This window comes from Chiloscyllium plagiosum, unplaced genomic scaffold (assembly GCF_037043375.1).
Source record: "Chiloscyllium plagiosum isolate Xiang-an unplaced genomic scaffold, Cpla_swu_hap1 HiC_scaffold_13, whole genome shotgun sequence".
Classification (NCBI taxonomy): Eukaryota; Metazoa; Chordata; class Chondrichthyes; order Orectolobiformes; family Hemiscylliidae; genus Chiloscyllium; species Chiloscyllium plagiosum.
Window position 1 is genome coordinate 50220057 of NW_028270151.1, and position 20608 is coordinate 50240664.

Below are 20608 nucleotides of genomic sequence, written 5' to 3' on the forward strand. Positions count from 1 at the left end.
TTACTGTCAAGTGCCAGATTTTTAAGGGCAAAGTAGGAAGCTGTATGTTGAATTTATCCTCCCATATTTCCTGTAAAATAGATAGATTTCTCTGATTGATAACAAGAAAAGCAATGTAGTTAGGCTTGAAATCATCTTGGACACTTCCAACAATTTAAAATCTCAAATTTGTTTTAATTTTAATGCACTTAGGTTCATTTTGTGCAAGCAGCTGAGATGTCGGTTTTCCATACATTCTCATGAAATGATCAAACCTGATATGCAGTTTACTTATTGCAGGTTTATCAGCTCCTTAACAGAGCATATTCTGTTTGTTACTTAATATTAGTTAGCATCATGGAAAGATGCAGTGCAGCAGTGCTCAGTGTGCTTGTGCTTGCTCTTTGATCGGAGTAATCATTTAGTCCTACTGCCTGCTTGCTCCCTTTAGCACTCCATATATTTTCGCCACTCTTATTTCAATCATACATTGATGCTTTTAAAGTGCTACTTCTTTTGTTATGAGAGGATGCACAGAAAAATTCAGAGACTGTCCAACTAAAAATAGTCAGTTTAACTTAGCACTTTCTATATGTTTGCTATTTGATGATGATTAAAATTACAAATTGAATAGATAGAACTATGAGTTAGACAAAGATCAGAAAAATATTTTCTACCTCATAGATGAAAGGATATGTTGACAAAATTATTGTGATTATCAATAGCGTGTATGTTTAGTTCAAGTTCAAATGCCAATTATAGCAATTGAAAAGAAAGGTCACATGGCAGCCCTTGGTTCTAAATACGGGATATTCTATGCTTCTGATGTCAAACTACAGTTCAATAGAAATGCAAAATGGAGGACATAGTCCACATCATATCAAATCCCATTCACTTCAAGCATTTTACCTTCCAAATTATTACTGGAAATTGTCCTGTTAAACTGTGCAGAACATTAATGTATATTCATAGGTGTTTACAGCACAGCTGTGGGCTATTTGGTCCATTTGTGTCCATACCAGTCAACAAAGATCTGATTTCTTTAATCTCATTTCCCCAACTCTTGGCCCAAAGCCCTGGTGGTTATGGCAATGCAAGTGCATATGTAAATACCATTTAAATGTTACAAGAGTTTCTGACTCAGCCACCTTTTCAGACAGAGAGTTCTTGACTCACAGCCCATTCTTGGTGAAAATGTGCTGTGAAATGTTGTTTTTTAAAACAGAGTTTCTGTTTTGCAATGCACGGTCTAAATGTGACGGAAGCAGAACTAATAATTCATAAGAGCATGGGAAAAAAACCTGAAAGTGGGAAAATTACACGTTTATAGGGAAGGAACGGGGAGTGAGATCAACTGGAGTGTTCTACCCCAAAGCCAGCACAGTCCAGACGGTCTATAAGGCCGCCTTCTGTGTTCTATCCTTCTACAAATCTACATAACCATCAGACCTCACTGAAAGGCACTGGTGATTTAATGTCTACATTTTTAATCCATAAAAAAAACACAGATCATGCTGTCACTTCCCACTCTGTCCATCAAGACAGACATGTCTGGTCTTATCAGTCAATTTTAAACTGATATTACATAAAACTTACAGAAAAATATATATAATTAGTGTAATTTTTCCATATTAGTAGTTGGTTCACCAGTCCTCCTTTTTACTTGCCCTTTTCCTCACCTGCTACCCATTTCTTTAATCCTTTATTTTCACTGTTGTTACCAAGGTCCATTGTTCCCTGCCCACCATTTCCTTCTATTATCCATTTTCCCACAATACCAAACTATGTTTTATATTCAATACAATTTTGGCTCGTTAACAATAGGTGCAGAGTTGTGTCTGTTTCTTGAACATTATTCATTCAGAAGGCTTGGCCACAAGTGTTTTGATGGATACATGGTCATGCTGTAAGGTGAAGCTGTGTGTGAAGGAAGAGGATTCAAAACACATTCGTCCTGACATAGTGGCCAGATATTTACCAAATGACAGGCAGCCCTCATGTTAGCAACAAGTTTGGGTTTTGTGCTGCAGGTGACTGGATGCCTCGGAAATTGTCCATCTGTAGCCAATAAAGGGCCAGTTGGCCTGGCTGCAGGCAGGTTCTTTAGATGCGGTCCCCTTTTGTCAGATACTCAGTGGCTGATTGGTTGATCCATTATCAAGGAGGAGAGTCCTGTAACTGCCATCCCATCAACCTCCTCCTGCTCCCACATCGTTGTGTTTCTCTCGTTCTGAGACCCCAGGTTGGTGGTCTCAGCTGCCAGGGTGCCTGACCCCAAGTTAGTGCCCACCACTTCATCGACCATGAGATTGTCAAAAGATTTGGCAAGTGTTTGTGTCAAGAGGTGACTCAGGCAGTTCACTCAATCCCCAGTCAGTGACTGAGATATTTCTCACCTCCACAAAATTCCATCTACAGAGGGCATTGAATGGGGTGCTGATTAAGAAAACATGCACCCAAGAATAACTCAGAGGTTAGTGTGACCTCCATGGAAGTGTTGCAGCAGGTTGCGAAGGAATGAATAAAAATGCTCTTCTCAGTTGAAGAGAGGAGGAGGCTGGGAAACCTCATGAGAAAAGCATTGGCAGAAGTGGAAAAGGGAGTCAATAGACACTGCATCTCACACATGGTGCCAAAGGATATGAGAACCGCTTTCTGACTTATCAATCAGACACATCCTGGGACTAGCATTCACAGTGAGATGTACAGTTGCCTCACAGAGGACCATTACAGTTGATCACTGCCTTGCCAATACTGAATGGCTGTTTGCAGCTATTCTCCCAGTGCCATGATGCTCAATAGGAAAATGAATACAACTAGACTGTAAGACAAGATTGACTCAGTATGCGGTTTCAAGAGAAGCTAATTCACAATGCCAGAGAGAGGAGAAGAACCAGAGGTGTTGGTTATAGTTGTGGGGATCCCAATGCGAGTGGTGGCAGTGGAAATAGGATGATTTGCAGCAGGCAGTTATTGCAGAGTCCAAAAAGTTGCACACCCCATAGAGAGAGAGTAATGACATGGATGCAGACATCAATCCTTCTGCCAAACATTAACTGCAGGGCTTCTGTGGGCCTTGATTAACACAGGAAGCTACACATCAAGGACAGACGATTAAAAGTACAGCACTCTAACAAAATCCAGGTCTCATGCTGGTCCTGATGGTGGTTTCAAATTGAAAAACAAGATCTGAGAAGGAACCATGATCTGCAGAGATGGAGCCATATCAGTCGAACTCCTCCCAAGTACAGACACTCTCATGCCAGTGGGCTCTGATGTAATGAAGAGATGGCAACAACTGGTGAGTATGTACACAAGCTGGTGTCAAATAGTGACAGCTTCAGTCACTTCCCATTAGAGAACTGAAGACAGACCCAGAGGTGCTCAGCTTTACACTGATGGTGAGTCACTGGAATCACCAGCAAAGGCTAGTTGCATGAAATGTATGGCAATCTGTCAGAGTCCCCAGAGGCTGTACACCCACCGGGTTATAAAATAGAGGAGTCCAACGAGGTCATGAATGAGTTAATGCTTTTGATTTGATTCACCCATTTGATGCAGGAGTTACATAGAACATGGGAACAGGACTAGGCCATTCAGCCCCTGAAAACTGCTTTGTATTCTCGATCATAGCAGATCATCTACCTCAGCACATAGTCCTGTGCCAACTCCTAATCGCCTGATGTCTCAAGCTTACTAACAACTGAGCTCCCATCACTCTCTGAAGATTCACTACTTTCTGAGTGAAGATATTTCTTCACCCCACATTCCTAAATGACTTGCCTGTTATTCTGAGATTGTGTCTCTTGCTTCGAGACGCAATAGGGAGGGAAAATATCCTTTCTGCATTGACATTGTCTCGTCCTTTAAGGATTTTATAAGTATCTATGAGATTGCATTTCATTCTTCTAAGCTTCATACAGTAGAGGCCCACTCAAAGGCCAACTCCACCATCTCAGGCATCAGTCAGGAACCTCCGCTGCACTCCCTCTGTAGTGAATATCAAAATTTTCTAATCAATCTGTTCAGAGATGCTATTACACAACTACAGAGCAGGTGAAACTTGAACCAGAATCTCCTGACTCAAAGATAGGTATACTACCACTGTGGCACAAAAGCCCTCCTCCGGCAAGTATAGCCTTCCTTAGGCATGGGGACTAGAATTGCACATAGTTTTTCAGGTACTGTCTTATTGATGGTCTACAAAATGGAAACAAAACTTATTTGCTTTTATACTCAAATCCTCTTTCAATAAAGGCAAAGATATCATTTGCCTTCCAAACTGCTTGCTGCACCTGGATGCTGGACTTCAATGACTTAAGAACAAAGTTCCTTTGGACACCACGACTTTCCAATCTCTCACTATTTAAAAAAACACCACTCCACCATTCCTCCTATCAGAGTGGACAACCAAAGATTTATCCACACTGTATTCCATCTGCCATCTTCTTGCCCACTCACTCAGACTAAATCTCCTCTTTACACCGTCTCACAATTCATTTTCCTACTATGTTTTATTTCAAACTTGGGCAAATTAAAATTGGCCCTCACATCCAAATCATTTGCATGGATTGGGAACACTGGGGCTCAAGGCACTGAAGCTTGTGGGATTCCACTTGTCATAGCCTGCCAACATGTGAATGATCCGCTTACTTTTTCTGTGTTTTTACCTGTTACCCAATCCTCAAAACATGCTGAGTGCTTTAATTTTATTCAGTAACTTTCTGTATGGATCTTTTGAAAATCCACATACATCACACCCACTATTTCTTCCTTATCACTTCTGTCAGTAAATCCTCAACAAAATCTATTGGGTCCAGCAAGCATGATTTCACCTTCCAAAAAACCATGCCGACCATATTACAACCAGGTGAGATGGAGTCACCTTCTCTCAGTCAGCAGCAATGAATACCTTATATTTTTTTTAAGTACACAATTACCATGCTTCAATTAACACAATGATTTCTGCAGCAAAAGCCCAAGTGGAATTTATTACTCCTGCAAAAGAAAACAACAAACACAGACAAATAGTAGTGATCAGCTTACAAACTAAGGATAGGTTGGGATATCTGTTCCAGATTGTAAGGTAACAACAGAAACAGTTTGGAGCTTCTTTAGAATGAAAATACCTGAATAGAAGTGGTTACCTGGTGAAGCTGTGGGTGACCCTGAGTTCTCAGTCAGTGGTTGGCGTTGACACAAGGTTTTTTTTTAATCACTGAGCAGTTTCTGAGCTTGACGTTGAGAGAGACAGAGAGTTCTAGCTTCCAGGCCCTCCTAGCCTACAAAACCAATTTTCCTCTGCTGCTCAGAAGCAGCTGTAGGTCCTTGTATAGTTGCATGGTATCCTCACTGTTTTGCCAAATTACATGTCACACAGAAAAACTTCTCATCTCAATATGCAACATCTACAAAGATGTCAATCAACTGGGAGGTGTAGAGCTAAGTTTTAGTGTCCTTTGATAACAATGTTAATTTTGGATCAAATTCTGCCTTTTTAACTCCATTCTGTATTTTGACCCTAGGATATTCGAAGCTTTGTTTCTGCTGCTTTCCACTTTCATTTATAATTTTTCTACATCCCTTAACCAGCTTTGTTTATCTCTCAGGTTCCCAATCCCAGACAAGTTAGCTTAAGCCCTCCCCTAGAAAATATTCTTACATGGAACTTTATTCTGATCCTATTGAGACATAACTTATGCATCCTGTACGGGTCCCACTTGTCCAAGAACTGGTCTCAATACCCCAGATTAAAAGTCTCTCCTGCGCCATTTAGCGAAATACCTATTTGCTTAATTTTACTATGTCTATAATTACTGCTATGTTGTGCTGAGAACAAGCCTGAGATTTCTGCCTTAGATGTTCTGCTTTCTAAGTTCTTCTCTAGCTTCCAAAATTCTGCTTTCAGGACCCCATCTCCAACTGATGATATCATTGGTGAGACTGTGACCTCTGATCTGCCCCCAGAAGATAATGCTGCAGCCATCCCATGACATTCTTGACCCTGGCACCAGGAAGGTAACATGACATCAACAGCACAGAAAGATCAATTGGTTCCCCTTATTGTTCAATCACTTATCACCATTGGCCTTCACTTTTCTTCCCTTCCACATATACAACTGAGCCACTTGTGACACACACAAAAAAAAACAGCTCTTGTCACAATCATCTGAGTTCCAAATTGCACAGCAAGTTTTTGCAGCTGGACACATTTTCTCTGATCATGTGGTAAAGAATTGATGGGCAGAAGAGCCTCTTCTGTAACGTATGATTCTTGGCAATGGGAAGCAACCATGATTCCTGAGGTGGGGCATTCTAGGCAGCCAAGCTGTCATGTCTTAACTTTACTCTCTGACTCTCAAATTGAAGACTAGAAAGTAGAAAATAGATTTATTCACCAGTCAGCTCCAGAGGATTCTGTTGTGCCATTCATAAGAGGATCATAAGATGCCTGACACATTGTCACATGTTATAGAACATAGAACATAGAAGAATACAGCGCAGTACAGGCCCTTTGGCCCTCGATGTTGCGCCGATCCAAGCCCACCTAACCTACACTATCCTCCATATGCCTATCCAATGCACGTTTAAATGCCCATAATGAAGGAGAGTCCACCACTGCTACTGGCAGGACATTCCATGAACTCATGACTCGCTGAGTAAAGAATCTACCCCTAACATCTGTCCTATACCTACCCCCCCTTAATTTAAAGCTATGCCCCCTTGTAATAGCTGACTCCATACGTGGAAAAAGATTCTCACTGTCGACCCTATCTAAACCCCTAATCATCTTGTACACCTCTATCAAGTCACCCCTAAACCTTCTTTTCTCCAATGAAAACAGCCCCAAGTGCCTCAGCCTTTCCTCATACGATCTTCCTACCATACCAGGCAACATCCTGGTAAACCTCCTCTGCACCCGTTCCAGTGCCTCCACATCCTTCCTATAGTATGGGGACCAAAACTGCACACAATACTCCAGATGCGGCCGCACCAGAGTCTTATACAACTGCAACATTACCTCAGTACTCCGGAACTCAATTCCTCTACCAATAAAAGCCAGTACGCCATATGCCTTCTTCACCGCACTATTTACCTGGGTGGCAACTTTCAAAGATTTGTGTACATGGACACCAAGATCTTTCTGCTCATCCACACTACCAAGTATCCGACCGTTAGCCCAGTACCCCATCTTTTTATTACTCTTACCAAAATGAATCACCTCACACTTAGCTACATTGAACTCCATTTGCCACCTTTCTGCCCAGTTCTGCAGCTTATCAATATCCCGCTGTAACCTGCCACATCCTTCCTCACTGTCTACCACTCCTCCGACTTTCGTATCATCCGCAAACTTGCTCACCCAACCTTCTAACCCCTCCTCCAGGTCATTTATAAAAATGACAAACAGCAATGGTCCCAAAACAGATCCTTGTGGAACACTGCTAGTGACAGCACTCCAAGATGAACCTTTGCCATCAACTACTACCCTCTGTCTTCTTCCAGCCAGCCAACTCCTAATCCAAACCTCCAACTCACCCTCAATGCCATACCTCCGTATTTTTTGCAGTAGTCTACCATGGGGAACCTTATCAAACGCCTTACTAAAATCCATATACACCACATCTACTGCTTTCCCCTCGTCCACCTCCTTAGTCACCTTCTCAAAGAATTCAATGCTCACGGTAAGAAGACAAAATGAGCCTTGAAAAAATCAGGAAGCAGCTGATCTCGAAGTCTCTGCGTGCTCTTTTTCAGATACGCCTTGCATTTATGATTTCACAGTGATGGATGTGCTGGATGCAACTCAAGAAACAAACACAGTCTTTATACAGACAGAGGTGAGAATCCCACCCCAACTTGATAGGCCCTCCTAGGTTCAACCACAGCCATTTCCCACACAGAAGCATTTGCATAATCTCATCTAAAAATTTATTTGAGGTCTCACTAGGTACAGACTTGATGAAAATCAAATCACCAGATATATATACTACTTTAATCTTCTTGTAATGCATTCTCTAATGGTTTGCCTGGTCATTCTGCAGCAATGAGTCTTTATCAGATGGTGAGCACTTTAAGTGGAGGGCATGAAAATATGTGCAAAAAATGAGAGCAATAGTGAGTGCATCCCTTGGACAGATTGGGCAGGCTTGAAATGATAAGAGTGTTTAATTAAAAGGGCATCAAAGCTACTTCAGCATTTTGACTAAAACAAAACAAAATACTGCAGATGTTTGAAAGCTAAAATTGAACTTAAAAAAAATTACTGGAAATATTTAGCAGCTGAAGTAGTTCAGTGAATAGAAAAAAAGAGTTAACTTTCAGATTGATAACCTTCACCCTCCTCTGATTTTTACACCCAGGACGAGGAGCCAGTGGTGTGCTCAACATGGTCATTATTCTCCAATGCTACCCTCTTCTGCAGCACTAGGTTATGCAGTGCAGTAGACCATCACAACACAATGGATTTAGAGTGAGGGTCTCCCCCCACCCTGATTTTTACAGCTATCTAAATGACATTTTCAGATTGTCTGGGATCAGTTCCATGGCTGCCTTTGCTGTCGAGTGACAGTTGTTGTAGGTGTCTTCTGCCTTAGTGTTTGTGACAGTCAGCACGTTTGAGGGGATAATCCTAGTCATCTAGGAACAATGTACACAGTTGTTCAAATGCTCTGAAGAGCTGAGGTACCAAGGAATAAATCAGGATAAATTCAGTGCAGTAGCTTCCCAGGAACCTTGCAAACACCTGGAGGATCTTTCTGCTGTTGTTGCCCCTTGAAAATAGTTGTTCACAATGGGTCCTAGTCGTGGGAGCCTTGCAGGCTGTAAGCTCATCAGGAGGAATCCTCCATAACCGTGAATCCAAATCAACAGGCTTGACTGGGCAAGACATGTTATATTGCCCAATCCTCTGGTACATGGCCTCACTCAGCAGCTTGTTGCAGCAATTGGCCACTGATTCCACAATCCATCATATGTCTCCACATGCTGCCTGGAATGAATCTGAGAAGTTCACTGAGCCCCATGGTCACCTTCATTAATACAGGAAATAGGTGGCTGCTACCTTTCATTGGTTTCAATTCCTCCCCCACATTGTACTGGTATCATTTGCCTGGACAATTGTATTCTTCTATTGATGCTTCAAAATCTCCATGAGCTAAATCTCTGCTATAAAACCATTCAGCACGGAAGCACCTTCAATGACCAACAGCCTGTATTCGTGACCCTATGTACATTGCTCATCAATGTCCCATTATGAGGCTGGTGCTCCTCTAGCTGTTGCAGCCATTGTTCATGTAGAAACAACTTTCTCTCTCTCTCTCTCTCTCTCCTTCTCCCAATCTCCTCCTCACTGAAGGAGTCGGACTCTGAATTGGAACCCTCAAGGTTTAGAGATTCTTCTAAACATAACCTGTACTAGCTGAGGTGCACCTGAAAGATGCTCTCTCAGTAGGTGATAAAGGGTCACACTTTGCAATTATCAATCTTTTGCCCGCCTGTTTCACAATGCAGACAAACTCAATGACTGCCACTTCCAGCTACCAATAACACCACTAACCTCTCACTGTGTCAGCAAGTTGCTGATGCTCCACAGAAACTGAGAATTCCAAAGAAAATTTAAACAGCATTTCAAAATTACTGATGTTGGAGATGCACTCTTACACAACGTAATGGAAAAGTCACAAGACTAATAATGCAGAGATCCAGGATAATGCTCTGAGAACATGGATTCAAACCACATCATGACATGGTGAAATATTCAATGAGAAGAAACTATCTGGAATTAAAAGCTATCCTAATGCCGGCCGTTTAACCATTGTCAATTGTCATAAAAGCCCATCTGATTCAATTAATATCCTTCAGGGAAGGAAATCTATGGTACATACCTGGTCTGGCCTAAATGTGACTCTAGACACAGGGCACTCTACTTTTGTCTTAGCTGTTCCCCTGACATGGCCTCAACAAGCCACTTAGTTCAAGGGACACTCAATCAGCAATACCAACATGGATGGGTAAGAAAAAACACCCATCCACCATATTAGAGGCTCCATATTCCAAGCCTGTAAATATTCCAATAAAATTCCACCTCTTTTTTCTTAAGTAGTCTGCATGTGCTTTGTGTTGAAAGACATTTTCTTCAAAGAGTGAGAAGAAAATACTATTAAGTATATAATAATCCCTACCTCTGCCCATTCATATGAGCCAATGTTGCCAAAAATGCTTCCTCCCCAGGAGCAGAACAAAATAGTACGATTTGGTCGCCATCTTTTCTTCTGAATCTGGGTCATCACAGTCCTGATTACTTCAGTAATTATGGAAGTGCTGCTGGTCCAAAGTTCTTCACTGTTACCATGGTGACTGCCAACAATGACATATTTATCTGGAAATAGAAATATATCATTGTGTTCATTGAATGTTAATACATGAAACACAGGAAATACATTAATGTTTCAAGTCCAGTCACCCTTCATTAGAACTCAAGTAGAATTGTATTTCTCAAAACATCTCACTTCTCATAAAGAAAAACATTTTGCATATGCTATCATCTGCAGTTACATGCCATGTAAGTTACCGAATGCTATTTATTAGGAACAATAACACGATGTTCAAAGTGCCTTGTCAAAGTCTGCAAAATCTCTCCTGTCTGGCTTTTAGATGCTCAATGAGATCAAAGTAATTCAGCTTGTTGTAATCTTTTCCTGGCACTCAAAACAGGTCACAACTCTTACCTGCTTCTGTACGTAAAATCATTCCGTAGGAATTTAATAGTTTTGCTCCTATGAATACAAAAATATTCCAATTCTGTCTTATATCTCCTTTAATTTCATCAACAACAGGGAGTGGAAAATACACAGCCATTTTGACTCATGCTGAAGTCCAAACCTGCTTCTTTTTACTTCTTTCCTAGTTTGTTTTCAGCAGCTGGCTTTCCTACACCATAGAAGTACACAGACCTTCAGTTGCACTATTCCTGAGGCCAAGCATCAAGTGATGTGCATTAATGCTACCACAGACCGCACACAATATCACTAGCGGCTGAGGTATAGGTCTTATGACTATGATTATAAACCAGTATACTACGTACAATTCCATTTTCTGAACAACTTATGTCTTTTAATTAAAAAGATGTTTTTATAACCTTGATCCTCATATCATGTCATGAATGAGATATGTCATAATTACCAATTACATTTTATTGTGATAGCAGCCACTGGGGATCACTTGTGATGGTCCCTTATGTGGGTACTTCTGAGGTGTTCCCCTTACACTTTGGGAACAATGCACTTCGGTTAAAACTCACATTTATCTTTAGTTATAGGTAAAATGTTGAGAAACATTTGAACACAATATGGCCCAATTTCAAGTGGAAAAACGAGAAGTATAGGTAAATTGCATTTCTGCCCATTCAGTCCAGCTCAACCACTACTTTTTGAAAGGGCCACCTCTGTAAGAAATTTATATTTGAGCTAGGTTAAAGTTTTCATTGTCATATTAAAACAGGGAGATACCATTGTGACGAAGCTGCTCCTTTAACAAGATTATATTGTCCTTGGCTTTTTTTTCAGAGAAGTCGTAAAAGAAACAGACTTCAAAAAGTCTAAGTTGAAGGGTTTTAGAGCCAGTTTGATTATAGCTAATAGATACTGCCTCAGGTAACAGGCTTTCAATTTTCTTTTAAAAACATTTGTACAATGAAAGGGGAGTGGCCATTTCTCCCAGCTCAGTTTTTCTCTAGTTTTTTGCAGTAGTGTTGAAAAAGCTGCTGAGCCCTAAAGCTCTCTCTGGCTTCTCTCCTGTAAGACTCTGGGTTTGATTTTACCTTTTGTGTCAAGGCGTGTTTATGGGGATTGTTGCAAGTATTTAGAACATAAAGTTGGGATGATCTGTTGGGTTTTCAGATAGATTAAGTTATTCTGTATTCTGTTCTATTTTGTTCGTATTTCATTTAGTAATCTTGTAAATAAATTCTGTTTTGTTTAAAACTAAGTGGGTTGGCCAGCTGCATCAATCCTGGAATACCCACATGCTTAAAACAACGAGCAAGGTTAGGGTCTGGGTCACTTTCCTGAAATGTTTTGAGGGGGTCTGGCCTGGTCCATTACACCATGTACAAGTGTGTGTACACAGACATTTTGGTTAATCATGGTAGAAAGCTGATTTGCTTAGCCTGATCAAATGGGTGTTAGATGTCTTTTGGATGTTGTATGCTAATAGGACATCGTTATTTTCAGCAGAGATGATCTTTTGGATTTTTTTTCATTACTTTTATTTATGGTATTCCTTTTTGCAGGTATATTGTGCTATTGGTAGCATCACACCCACAGCAGGCATATGCACAGAGTGACCTGTGAACTTGAACTTTGTATAATTCATGCAGCTTTTATTTTCAAAGTTCTAATTTAAAGTAATTTTGCAACAAAATGCTAGTTTTATTGAAAATTACTAAGTAAAAGAGTAATAGTTATTATCTAAAATACAGACACAAATATTAAAAGTCGGTAGGTATGATTCTTAGGAAGATGAAAATAAGATCAATCCATTATTATTGAAATAATTCAGTGGTGAATGAGAGCTTCAGTTGAATAGTTACGCAGTAGAGCAGCATTTTAATCCTCTAACTTTTTCCAGGGTCACTAACAAGCTTAAATGAGTTGAAATCCATTTCTGGCATGTAGGCATGGTTGCCTTGGCCAACATTTATTGAGCCAGCCACGGCATAATTGCCCTGGAGAAAGTAGCAGTGAGCTACATTCTTGAATCACTTTAGCCGTTGCGGCGTAAGTACACCCATAGTCCTGTTCCAGGAATTTGACCCAGTGGCAAGAAGGAAACAGCAAAATAGTTTTGTGTCAGCCTGGTGCATGACATGATGATGAACCCAGGCATGTGCTGCCCTTGCCCTTCTATATGGTAGAGATCATGGGTGTGGAAAGTTGTGTCAAATAAGCCATGGTGAGCTTCTACATGGTGAAAGAAGTCAATCTTCAAGGTCATGATAACCAAGTGATCTAATTTGACCTGGATGGTGTAAAGCACCCTAAGTGCTGTTCGAGCTGCACCAGTCAAGGTAAGTGGATAGTATTCCATCATATTCTTCACTCAAACCCTGTAGATGGTAGATTTTGGGAAGACAGGAAGTAAGTTTTTCACTGCAGAATTCTTCAATCCTTTTGCAGCCACAGTATTTTATGGCCAGACATTAGGTATGTTCTCAGCAGGTTCCAACTTCAGGGAAATTTCTCATTTGAATTCTTAATTTCTTGGGAATTTCCTTGGCGTTAGATATATCAGGATTTCCACATGGCCCCATGTGCAACTCAAATCTACACAAGGCTATCACTCCATTGCAACTTCAGGGCCTACTCTTCCAGGAACACAACAAGAAAGACCAATTCTCACTTGGTCTTATTATCCTTTTTAATGTTAAAGGTGCTTTAAAAATTCAAACTGCTGCTGTTTTTCATTTATAAACAGTAGATTCAATAGTCTCAATAGCTCAAAAATGGCACACACACAGTTAGAAGTTTGGAACTAAGTTATTCCTCTGTGGCAGATTTGGTCATCAGATACCAGAGCAAGGCACATCTGCAATACTCCAAGTCATTGCTGATGATTGCTGGTTAGACCAGTTGACTAATGAAATCTAGAGAGAAAGGTCTTTTGCTACAAGTTGGTATTTACTCCTCTTGGGAAAAATCTGATGCCCTACCTTGACAAGCAACAAAAAAAAATTTCAGAGATTTATTTGTTAAGTAGTATTTCTGCACACACGTGTGCAACTTTAAACCTTGGTTCTGTCCATCTGTAATAAAGCTTTATGAACTTAAGTAAAATGGCTTGTATCACAGCATAGTGCATTAGCAACGCAGCAAACAAATATGATCTATATTTATACTAGTTTGAACTGAGACCTGGCAATCATGTTCTTTTCATCTGAGATTTTAAAAAAAATTGGCGTGCAAGTTTTCAAGTTTATATTGACATCAGATATGGACAGCCTTTACCTATTGTTACCTTTAATCCCAGATCTTTATTGTTATGGACCAGGCCAGACCCCCCTCAAAACATTTCAAGAAGGTAGCCCAGACCCTAACGTTTCTAGTTGTTTTGGGTAGGTGTATGGTGTATATTCCAGGAGTGATGCAGCTAGTCAAAATCCCTCAGATTTAAACAAAACAGAATTTATTTACATAGTATTGAATGAAACACAAACAAAAGAAAACAGAATACAGAATACCTTAACCTATCCAAAAACCAGCAGACCATCCCAACTTAATGATGCTGCTCCAAATACTTGCAACATCCCCATAAACACTCCCTTGGCAAAAATGGGAAAATCAAACACAGGTTCTTACAGGTGAGAGAGCGATGGCAGAAAGATTCAGCTTGGAGCACCTTCTTCCATAAAGCTGTTCCTTTGATCAGCAGCCTCAAAACTGACTGCTTGCTCCGAACAGCCAGACTGCTAAAACCAAACCAAACCAGAGAAAAGCTAAGCTGGGAGAACTGGCTACTCCCCTTTCATTGTACAAGTGTCCTTTTTAAAATTTAAATACTTCTTTAAGTAGATAAATGCATTCAAAATGAAGCTTCTGTCTTTACGACGCCTCTGAAACAAACCCAAGGGCAACCTAATCTTGTTCAAGGAGCAGCATTGTCACAAAATGTAGAAGCCAAATACATGCGTTATGATTTTCTACAGAACTATGATACTGTGCTGTTGCATGTGAGGCAAACTTTCCCACATGCGTGAAGTTACCAGTTGTGGTAAAAGTTACTTTTTATACTCATTCCAATACGCATCAGAACACATGAATAGATATTTTCATCTGCTATTCACAGATCGATCAAATCATTTTTGTTAGAGCAGGCAATAATTCACTTTTCCCTGGTGAATTGAACAACATTGTGAGAATTTCCAATTTTTTGTTCAAATGGTAAGACTCACTAACTCTAGAATATAAATCCATGATTCAAAGAATTAGTTATAAAGGATCTAGAATCCCAACAGACTAAACCCTGCTTGAAAGGGGCAGGAAGCAACTATTGACCTTCAGAATGTATAAGAAAGGAAAATTCAGGGTAGAAAAGGAAGGGAGCACATGAGAATCTGGACCTTAAAAGTACCTTGTCGGACTGAGAGGAGGTCTCCTGTCACCTGGTTATTTGGAACACTCAAAGAGATTGCTTTAAGAGCAAATGAGGTTAAAAAAAAGTGCCAAAGGAAATTTAAGCCCATGGAAATTGCTCTACAAGCTAATAACATGTTTAAGTTATGAACGAAGAAGACACCTTGAGGTTCATAGGGTCTTACTATCCCCCCCGCCCCACCGCACCTCTGCTCAACTCCAAAACCACTACTAGGAGAAAGTGAGGACTGCAGATGCTGGAGATCAGAGCTGAAATGTGTTGCTGGAAAAGCGCAGCAGGTCAGGCAGCATCCAAGGAGCAGGAGAATCGACATTTCGGGCATGAGCCCGAAGAAGGGCTCCTGAAGAAGGGCTCATGCCCGAAACGTCGATTCTCCTGCTCCTTGGATGCTGCCTGACCTGCTGCGCTTTTCCAGCAGCACATTTCCAGCTCCAAAACCACTACCCCCAATTACATAGCAATCTTAAATCAACAGGATGGACATGTGGGATACTTATGGACCTTTATTTAAGTGTTACATAGCAGTAAGTGAATCTTCTCTTCCTTCACTTGACCCACGTGAAATCTGAGCAAACAATTAAAAAAAACATGCAAACCTATAAAATTAACAATGAGCCAATATGACATATGGAACATTGATAGGGAACATTGATAAACTGCTTATCAATTTCCCTGATAAAGACTTATGATTGTGCTTTTAAAAGTAATCAATTGATTATAATGGACTTCATGATGCTCTGAGGACATTAAAGTTATTAATTTTTAAAATTTTTAAAATAATTCTCTTACACCAAATATTCATATAATTTTCAGCTATGAAGAGTGTAAGCTTGGGTTGTTTTCTTTGGATTGGCATATATTCAAAGGGGACTTGAGAGGGTATTTAAAATTATATTCTACACCTCTATCAGAGCATGGACAGGTGAACAGAAAGCAGCTGTAGCTCTTAGTCAAAGGATCAATAACAAGGGGGTATAATTTTAAAGCAAAAGGTAGTAGGTTTAGACAGGATTTGAGGAAATGTTTTTCTCACAGAGTGTGGTGGGGGTTTGGAATGCATGGCCTGGGAGGGTCGTTGAGGCAGGAAACCTAACAACTGTTAAGAAATTGGATGAGCACTTGAAATGTCATATCACTTACCCACACTAGGCCCAAAGCCTTGAGTGTTATGAGATTAGGGATAGTAAAGTTTTGATAGAACAGACTCGATGGGCCTAAGGGCCTTTTCTGTACTGTATAATTCGATGATTCCAAGGTTCTGTAATTTATATATGTCAAAGTTAATTGAGGGGAGAAGCAAGTAATGTAAATTAATGTAGATGAATGAATTCATAATAAAGCAGGAAGAAACATAATGGCCCAGATCTTCCCCAAGGAAGATAGTTGTTGCAGCATCACAGTCAGGGGCTGACTGATGGGAATATACAGACAGACCAAAGCAACTGACTCAGACGAAATTGTCTGGGATGTCAAACCTTCCAATGGGTAATTGCCTGGCATCTGGAACCCTTGGAAAATATTCCCAGCTCAAAGTTTAGAATTGAAGATTGTTCTGAACCAAAGTCATAGAGATGTACAGCACGGAAACAGACCCTTCGGTCCAATTCGTCCATGCCGACCAGATATCCCAACTTAATCTAGTCCCATTTGCTAGCACTTACCTGCTCCCAGGACGACCAGTTCCACCACAGAACACACCAGATGGCTTCCTTTTTAAAGACCGTAATTTCCCTTCCCACGTGGTTGAAGATGTCCTCCAATGCATCTCATCCATGTCCCGCACCTCCGCCCTCAAACCCCACCCCTCCAACCGTAACAAGGACAGAACCCTCCTGGTGCTCACCTTCCACCCTACCAACCTTCACATAAACCGCATCAACTGCCGACATTTCGACCACCTCCAAACGGACCCCACCACCAGAGATATATTTTCTTCCCCACCCCTATCTGCTTTCTGCAAAGTCCGTTTCCTCCGTGACTACCTGGTCAGGTCCAGACCCCCCAACAACCCACCCTCCCGTCCTGGCACCTTCCCCTGCCACCGCAGGAATTGCAAAACCTGCACCCACACCTCCCCCCCCCCTCAGCTCCATCCAAGGCTCCAAAGGAGCCTTTCATATCCATCAAAGTTTCACCTGCACATCCACCAATGTCATTTATTGAATCCGTTGTTCCTGATGCGGTCTCCTTTACATTGGGGAGATGGACACCTTCTCACAGAGCACTTTAGGGAACATCTCCGGGACACCCGCACCAATCAACCCCATCGCCCTGTGGCCGAACATTTCAATTACGCCTCCCACTCTTGAGGTCCTGGGCCTCCTCCACCGCCACTCCCTCATCACTCGAAGCCTGGAGGAAGAATGCCTCATCTTCCGCCTCAGAACACTTCTACTACCCTAGGGCATCAATCTGGACTTCACCAGTATCCTCATTTCCCCTTCCCCCCCCCCAACCTTACCCCAGTCCCAACCTTCCAGCTCAACACCATCCTCATGACCTGTCCTACCTGCCAATCTTCCTTCCCACGTATCCCCTCCACCCTCCTCTTCAACCTATCACCTATATGCCCACCTCCACCCACCTATTGCACTCTTAGCTACCTTCTCCCCAGTCCCACCCTCCTCTCACTTATCTCTCCACCCCGGAGGCTCCCTGCCTCATTCCTGATGAAGGGCTTTTGCCCAAAACGTCGATTTTCCTGCTCCTTGGATGCTGCCTGACCTTCTGTGCTTTTCCAGCACCACTCTAATCCTGACACTGATCTCCAGCATCTGCAGTCCTCACTTTCGCTATATCCATCTAACCATTCCTATTCAAATACCCATTCAGATGTCTTTTAAATGTTGCAATTGTACTAGCTTCCACCACTTCCTCTGGCAGCTCATTCCATACACGCACTGCCCTGTGTGTGAAAAAATTGCCCTTTAGGTCCCTTTTATATCTTTCCACTCTCACTCTACACCTATGCCCTCTAGTTCTGGATTCCCCCACGCCAGGGAAGAGATTTGTCTATGTATCCTATCTATGTCCCTCATGAATTTATAAACCTCTCTAAGGTCACCCCTCAGCCTCCGTTGCTCCAGGGAAAATAGCCCAGGCCTATTCAGCCTCTCCCTTTAGCTCAAATCCTCCAATCCTGGCAACATGCTTGGGAATCTTTTCTGAACCCTTTCAAGTGTCACAACATCCTTCTGATAGGAAGAAGACCAGAATTGCACACAATATTCCAAAAGTGACCTAACCAACGTCCTGTATAGCCATAACATGACCTCCCAACTCCTATACTCAATGCTCTGACCAATAAAGGAAAGCATATCAAACACCATCTTCACTGACCTATCTACCTGCGACTCTATTTTGAAGGACCTATGAACCTGCACTCCAAGGACTCTTTCTTCAGCACTACTCCCTAGGACCTGACCATTAAGTGTATAAGTCTTGCTAAGAATTGCTTTCCCAAAATGCAGCACCTCGCAATTATCTGAATTAAACTCCATCTGCCACATTTGTCACATTTGTCTAAATTCCATTTGTCCACAACTCACATTTGTCTAAATTCCATTTGTCACTCATCAGCCCACTGGTCCATCTGATCAAGATGCCATTGTCATCTGAGGTAACCTTCATTGCTGTCCACTGCATCTCCAATTTTGTGGTCATCTGCAAACTTACTAATATATCTCCTTTGTTCACATCCAAATCATTTACATAAATGGTGAAAGGTAGTGGATCCAGCACAGATCCTTGTGGCACTCCACTGGTCACAGGCTCCAGTCTGAAAAAAAAACAACTCTCCACCAGCACCCTCTGACTTCTACCTTGGAGACAGTTCTGTATCCAAATGGCTAGTTCTCCCTGTATTCCACGAGATCTAACCTTGTTAACCAATGTCCCATGTGGATCCTTGTCAAATGCTTTACTGAAGTCCATATAGATCACGTCCACCGCTCTGCCCTCATCAATCCTCTTTGTTACTTCTTCAAAAAACTCAATCAAGTTCAAGAGACATGATTTCCCATGCACAAAGCCATGTTGACTATCCCTAATCAGTCCTTGCCTTTCCAAATACATGTACATCCTGCCCCTCAGGATTTCCTCTAACAACTTGCCCATCACCGATGTCAGGCTCACCGGTCTATAGATCCCTGGATTGTCCTTACCACTTTTCTTAAATAATAGCACCAACCTCCAGTCTTCTGGCACCTCACCTGTGACTATTGATGATACAAATATCTCAGTAAGAGGCCCAGCAATCACTTCCCAAGCTTCCCACAGAGTTCTAGGGTACACCTGATCAGGTCCTGGGGATTTATCCACCTTTGTATGTCTCAAGACATCCAGCACTTCCTCCTCTGTAATATGGACATTTTTCAAGGTGTCACCATCGATTCCCCACATTCTATATCTTCCATGTCCTCCTCCACAGTAAACACTGTTGCAAAATACTCATTTAGTGTCTGCCCCATCTCCTGCGGCTCCACACAAAGGCCGCCTTGCTGATCTTTGAGGGGCCATATTCTCTCCGGTAGTTAGCCGTTTGTCCTTAATGTATTTGTAAAAACCCTTTGGATTCTCCTTAACCCTATTTGCGAAAGCTATCTCATGTCCCCTTTTTGCCCTCCTGATGTTCCTCTGAAGTATCCTCCTACTGCCTTTATACTAAGGATCCACGTGATCTATCCTGTTTATACTTGATATATGCTTCCTTCTTTTTCTTAACCAAACCCTCAATTCCTCTAGTCATCCAGAATTCCCTACACCTCCTAGCCTTTCCTTTCACCCAACAGGAATATAATGTCTCTGGATTCTCATTATCTCATTTCTGAAGGCTTCCCATTTTCTTGCCATCCCTTTTCCTGAGAACATCTGCCCCAATCAGCTTTTGAAATTTCTTGCCTAATACTGTCAAAATTAGCCTTCCTTCAACTTTTAGATCTGGTCTATCCTTTTCCATCACTATTTTAAATCTAATCGAGTTATGGTCGCTGGCCCCAAAGTGCTCACCCACTGACACCTCAGTCACCTGCCCTGCCTTATTTCTCGAGAGTAGGTCAAGTTTTGCACCTTCTGTAGTAGGTACATCCACATACTGACTGAGAAAACTTTCTTGTACATTCTTAACAAATTCCTCTCCATCTAAACACTTAACACTGTGGCAGTCCCAGTTTATGTTTCAATAATTAAAATCCCCTACCACCCTATTATTCTTACAGATAACTGAAATATCCTTACAAATTTGTTTCTCAATTTCCTGCTGACTATTCGGGGATCTTTCATAGAATCCCAATAAGGTAACCATCCTTTTCATATTTCTCAGTTGCACCCAAATAACTTCCCTGGATGTATTTCCAGGAATATCCTCTCCTTAAATACATCTGGAATGCCATTCCTTAACAAAAATGCCACTCCTCCTCCTCTCTTGCCTCCCTTTCTATCCTTCCTGTAGCATTTGCATCCTGGAACATTAAGCTGC

At 41.5% G+C, this 20608-nt stretch overlaps 1 protein-coding gene across 10 annotated transcripts in view; it reads right to left on the reverse strand.

Annotated features, from left to right (window-relative positions):
* The window catches only part of naaladl2 (N-acetylated alpha-linked acidic dipeptidase like 2), a 1006049-nt gene that overhangs the window by 252217 nt on the left and 733224 nt on the right, over positions 1-20608 (reverse strand). For all 10 annotated transcript variants that reach the window (XM_087993578.1, XM_043702223.2, XM_087993582.1 and 7 more), the window contains one exon: positions 10164-10360. In XM_087993578.1, the coding sequence (XP_087849704.1) occupies positions 10164-10360 (197 nt within the window). The remainder of the gene's footprint in view (positions 1-10163; positions 10361-20608) is intronic.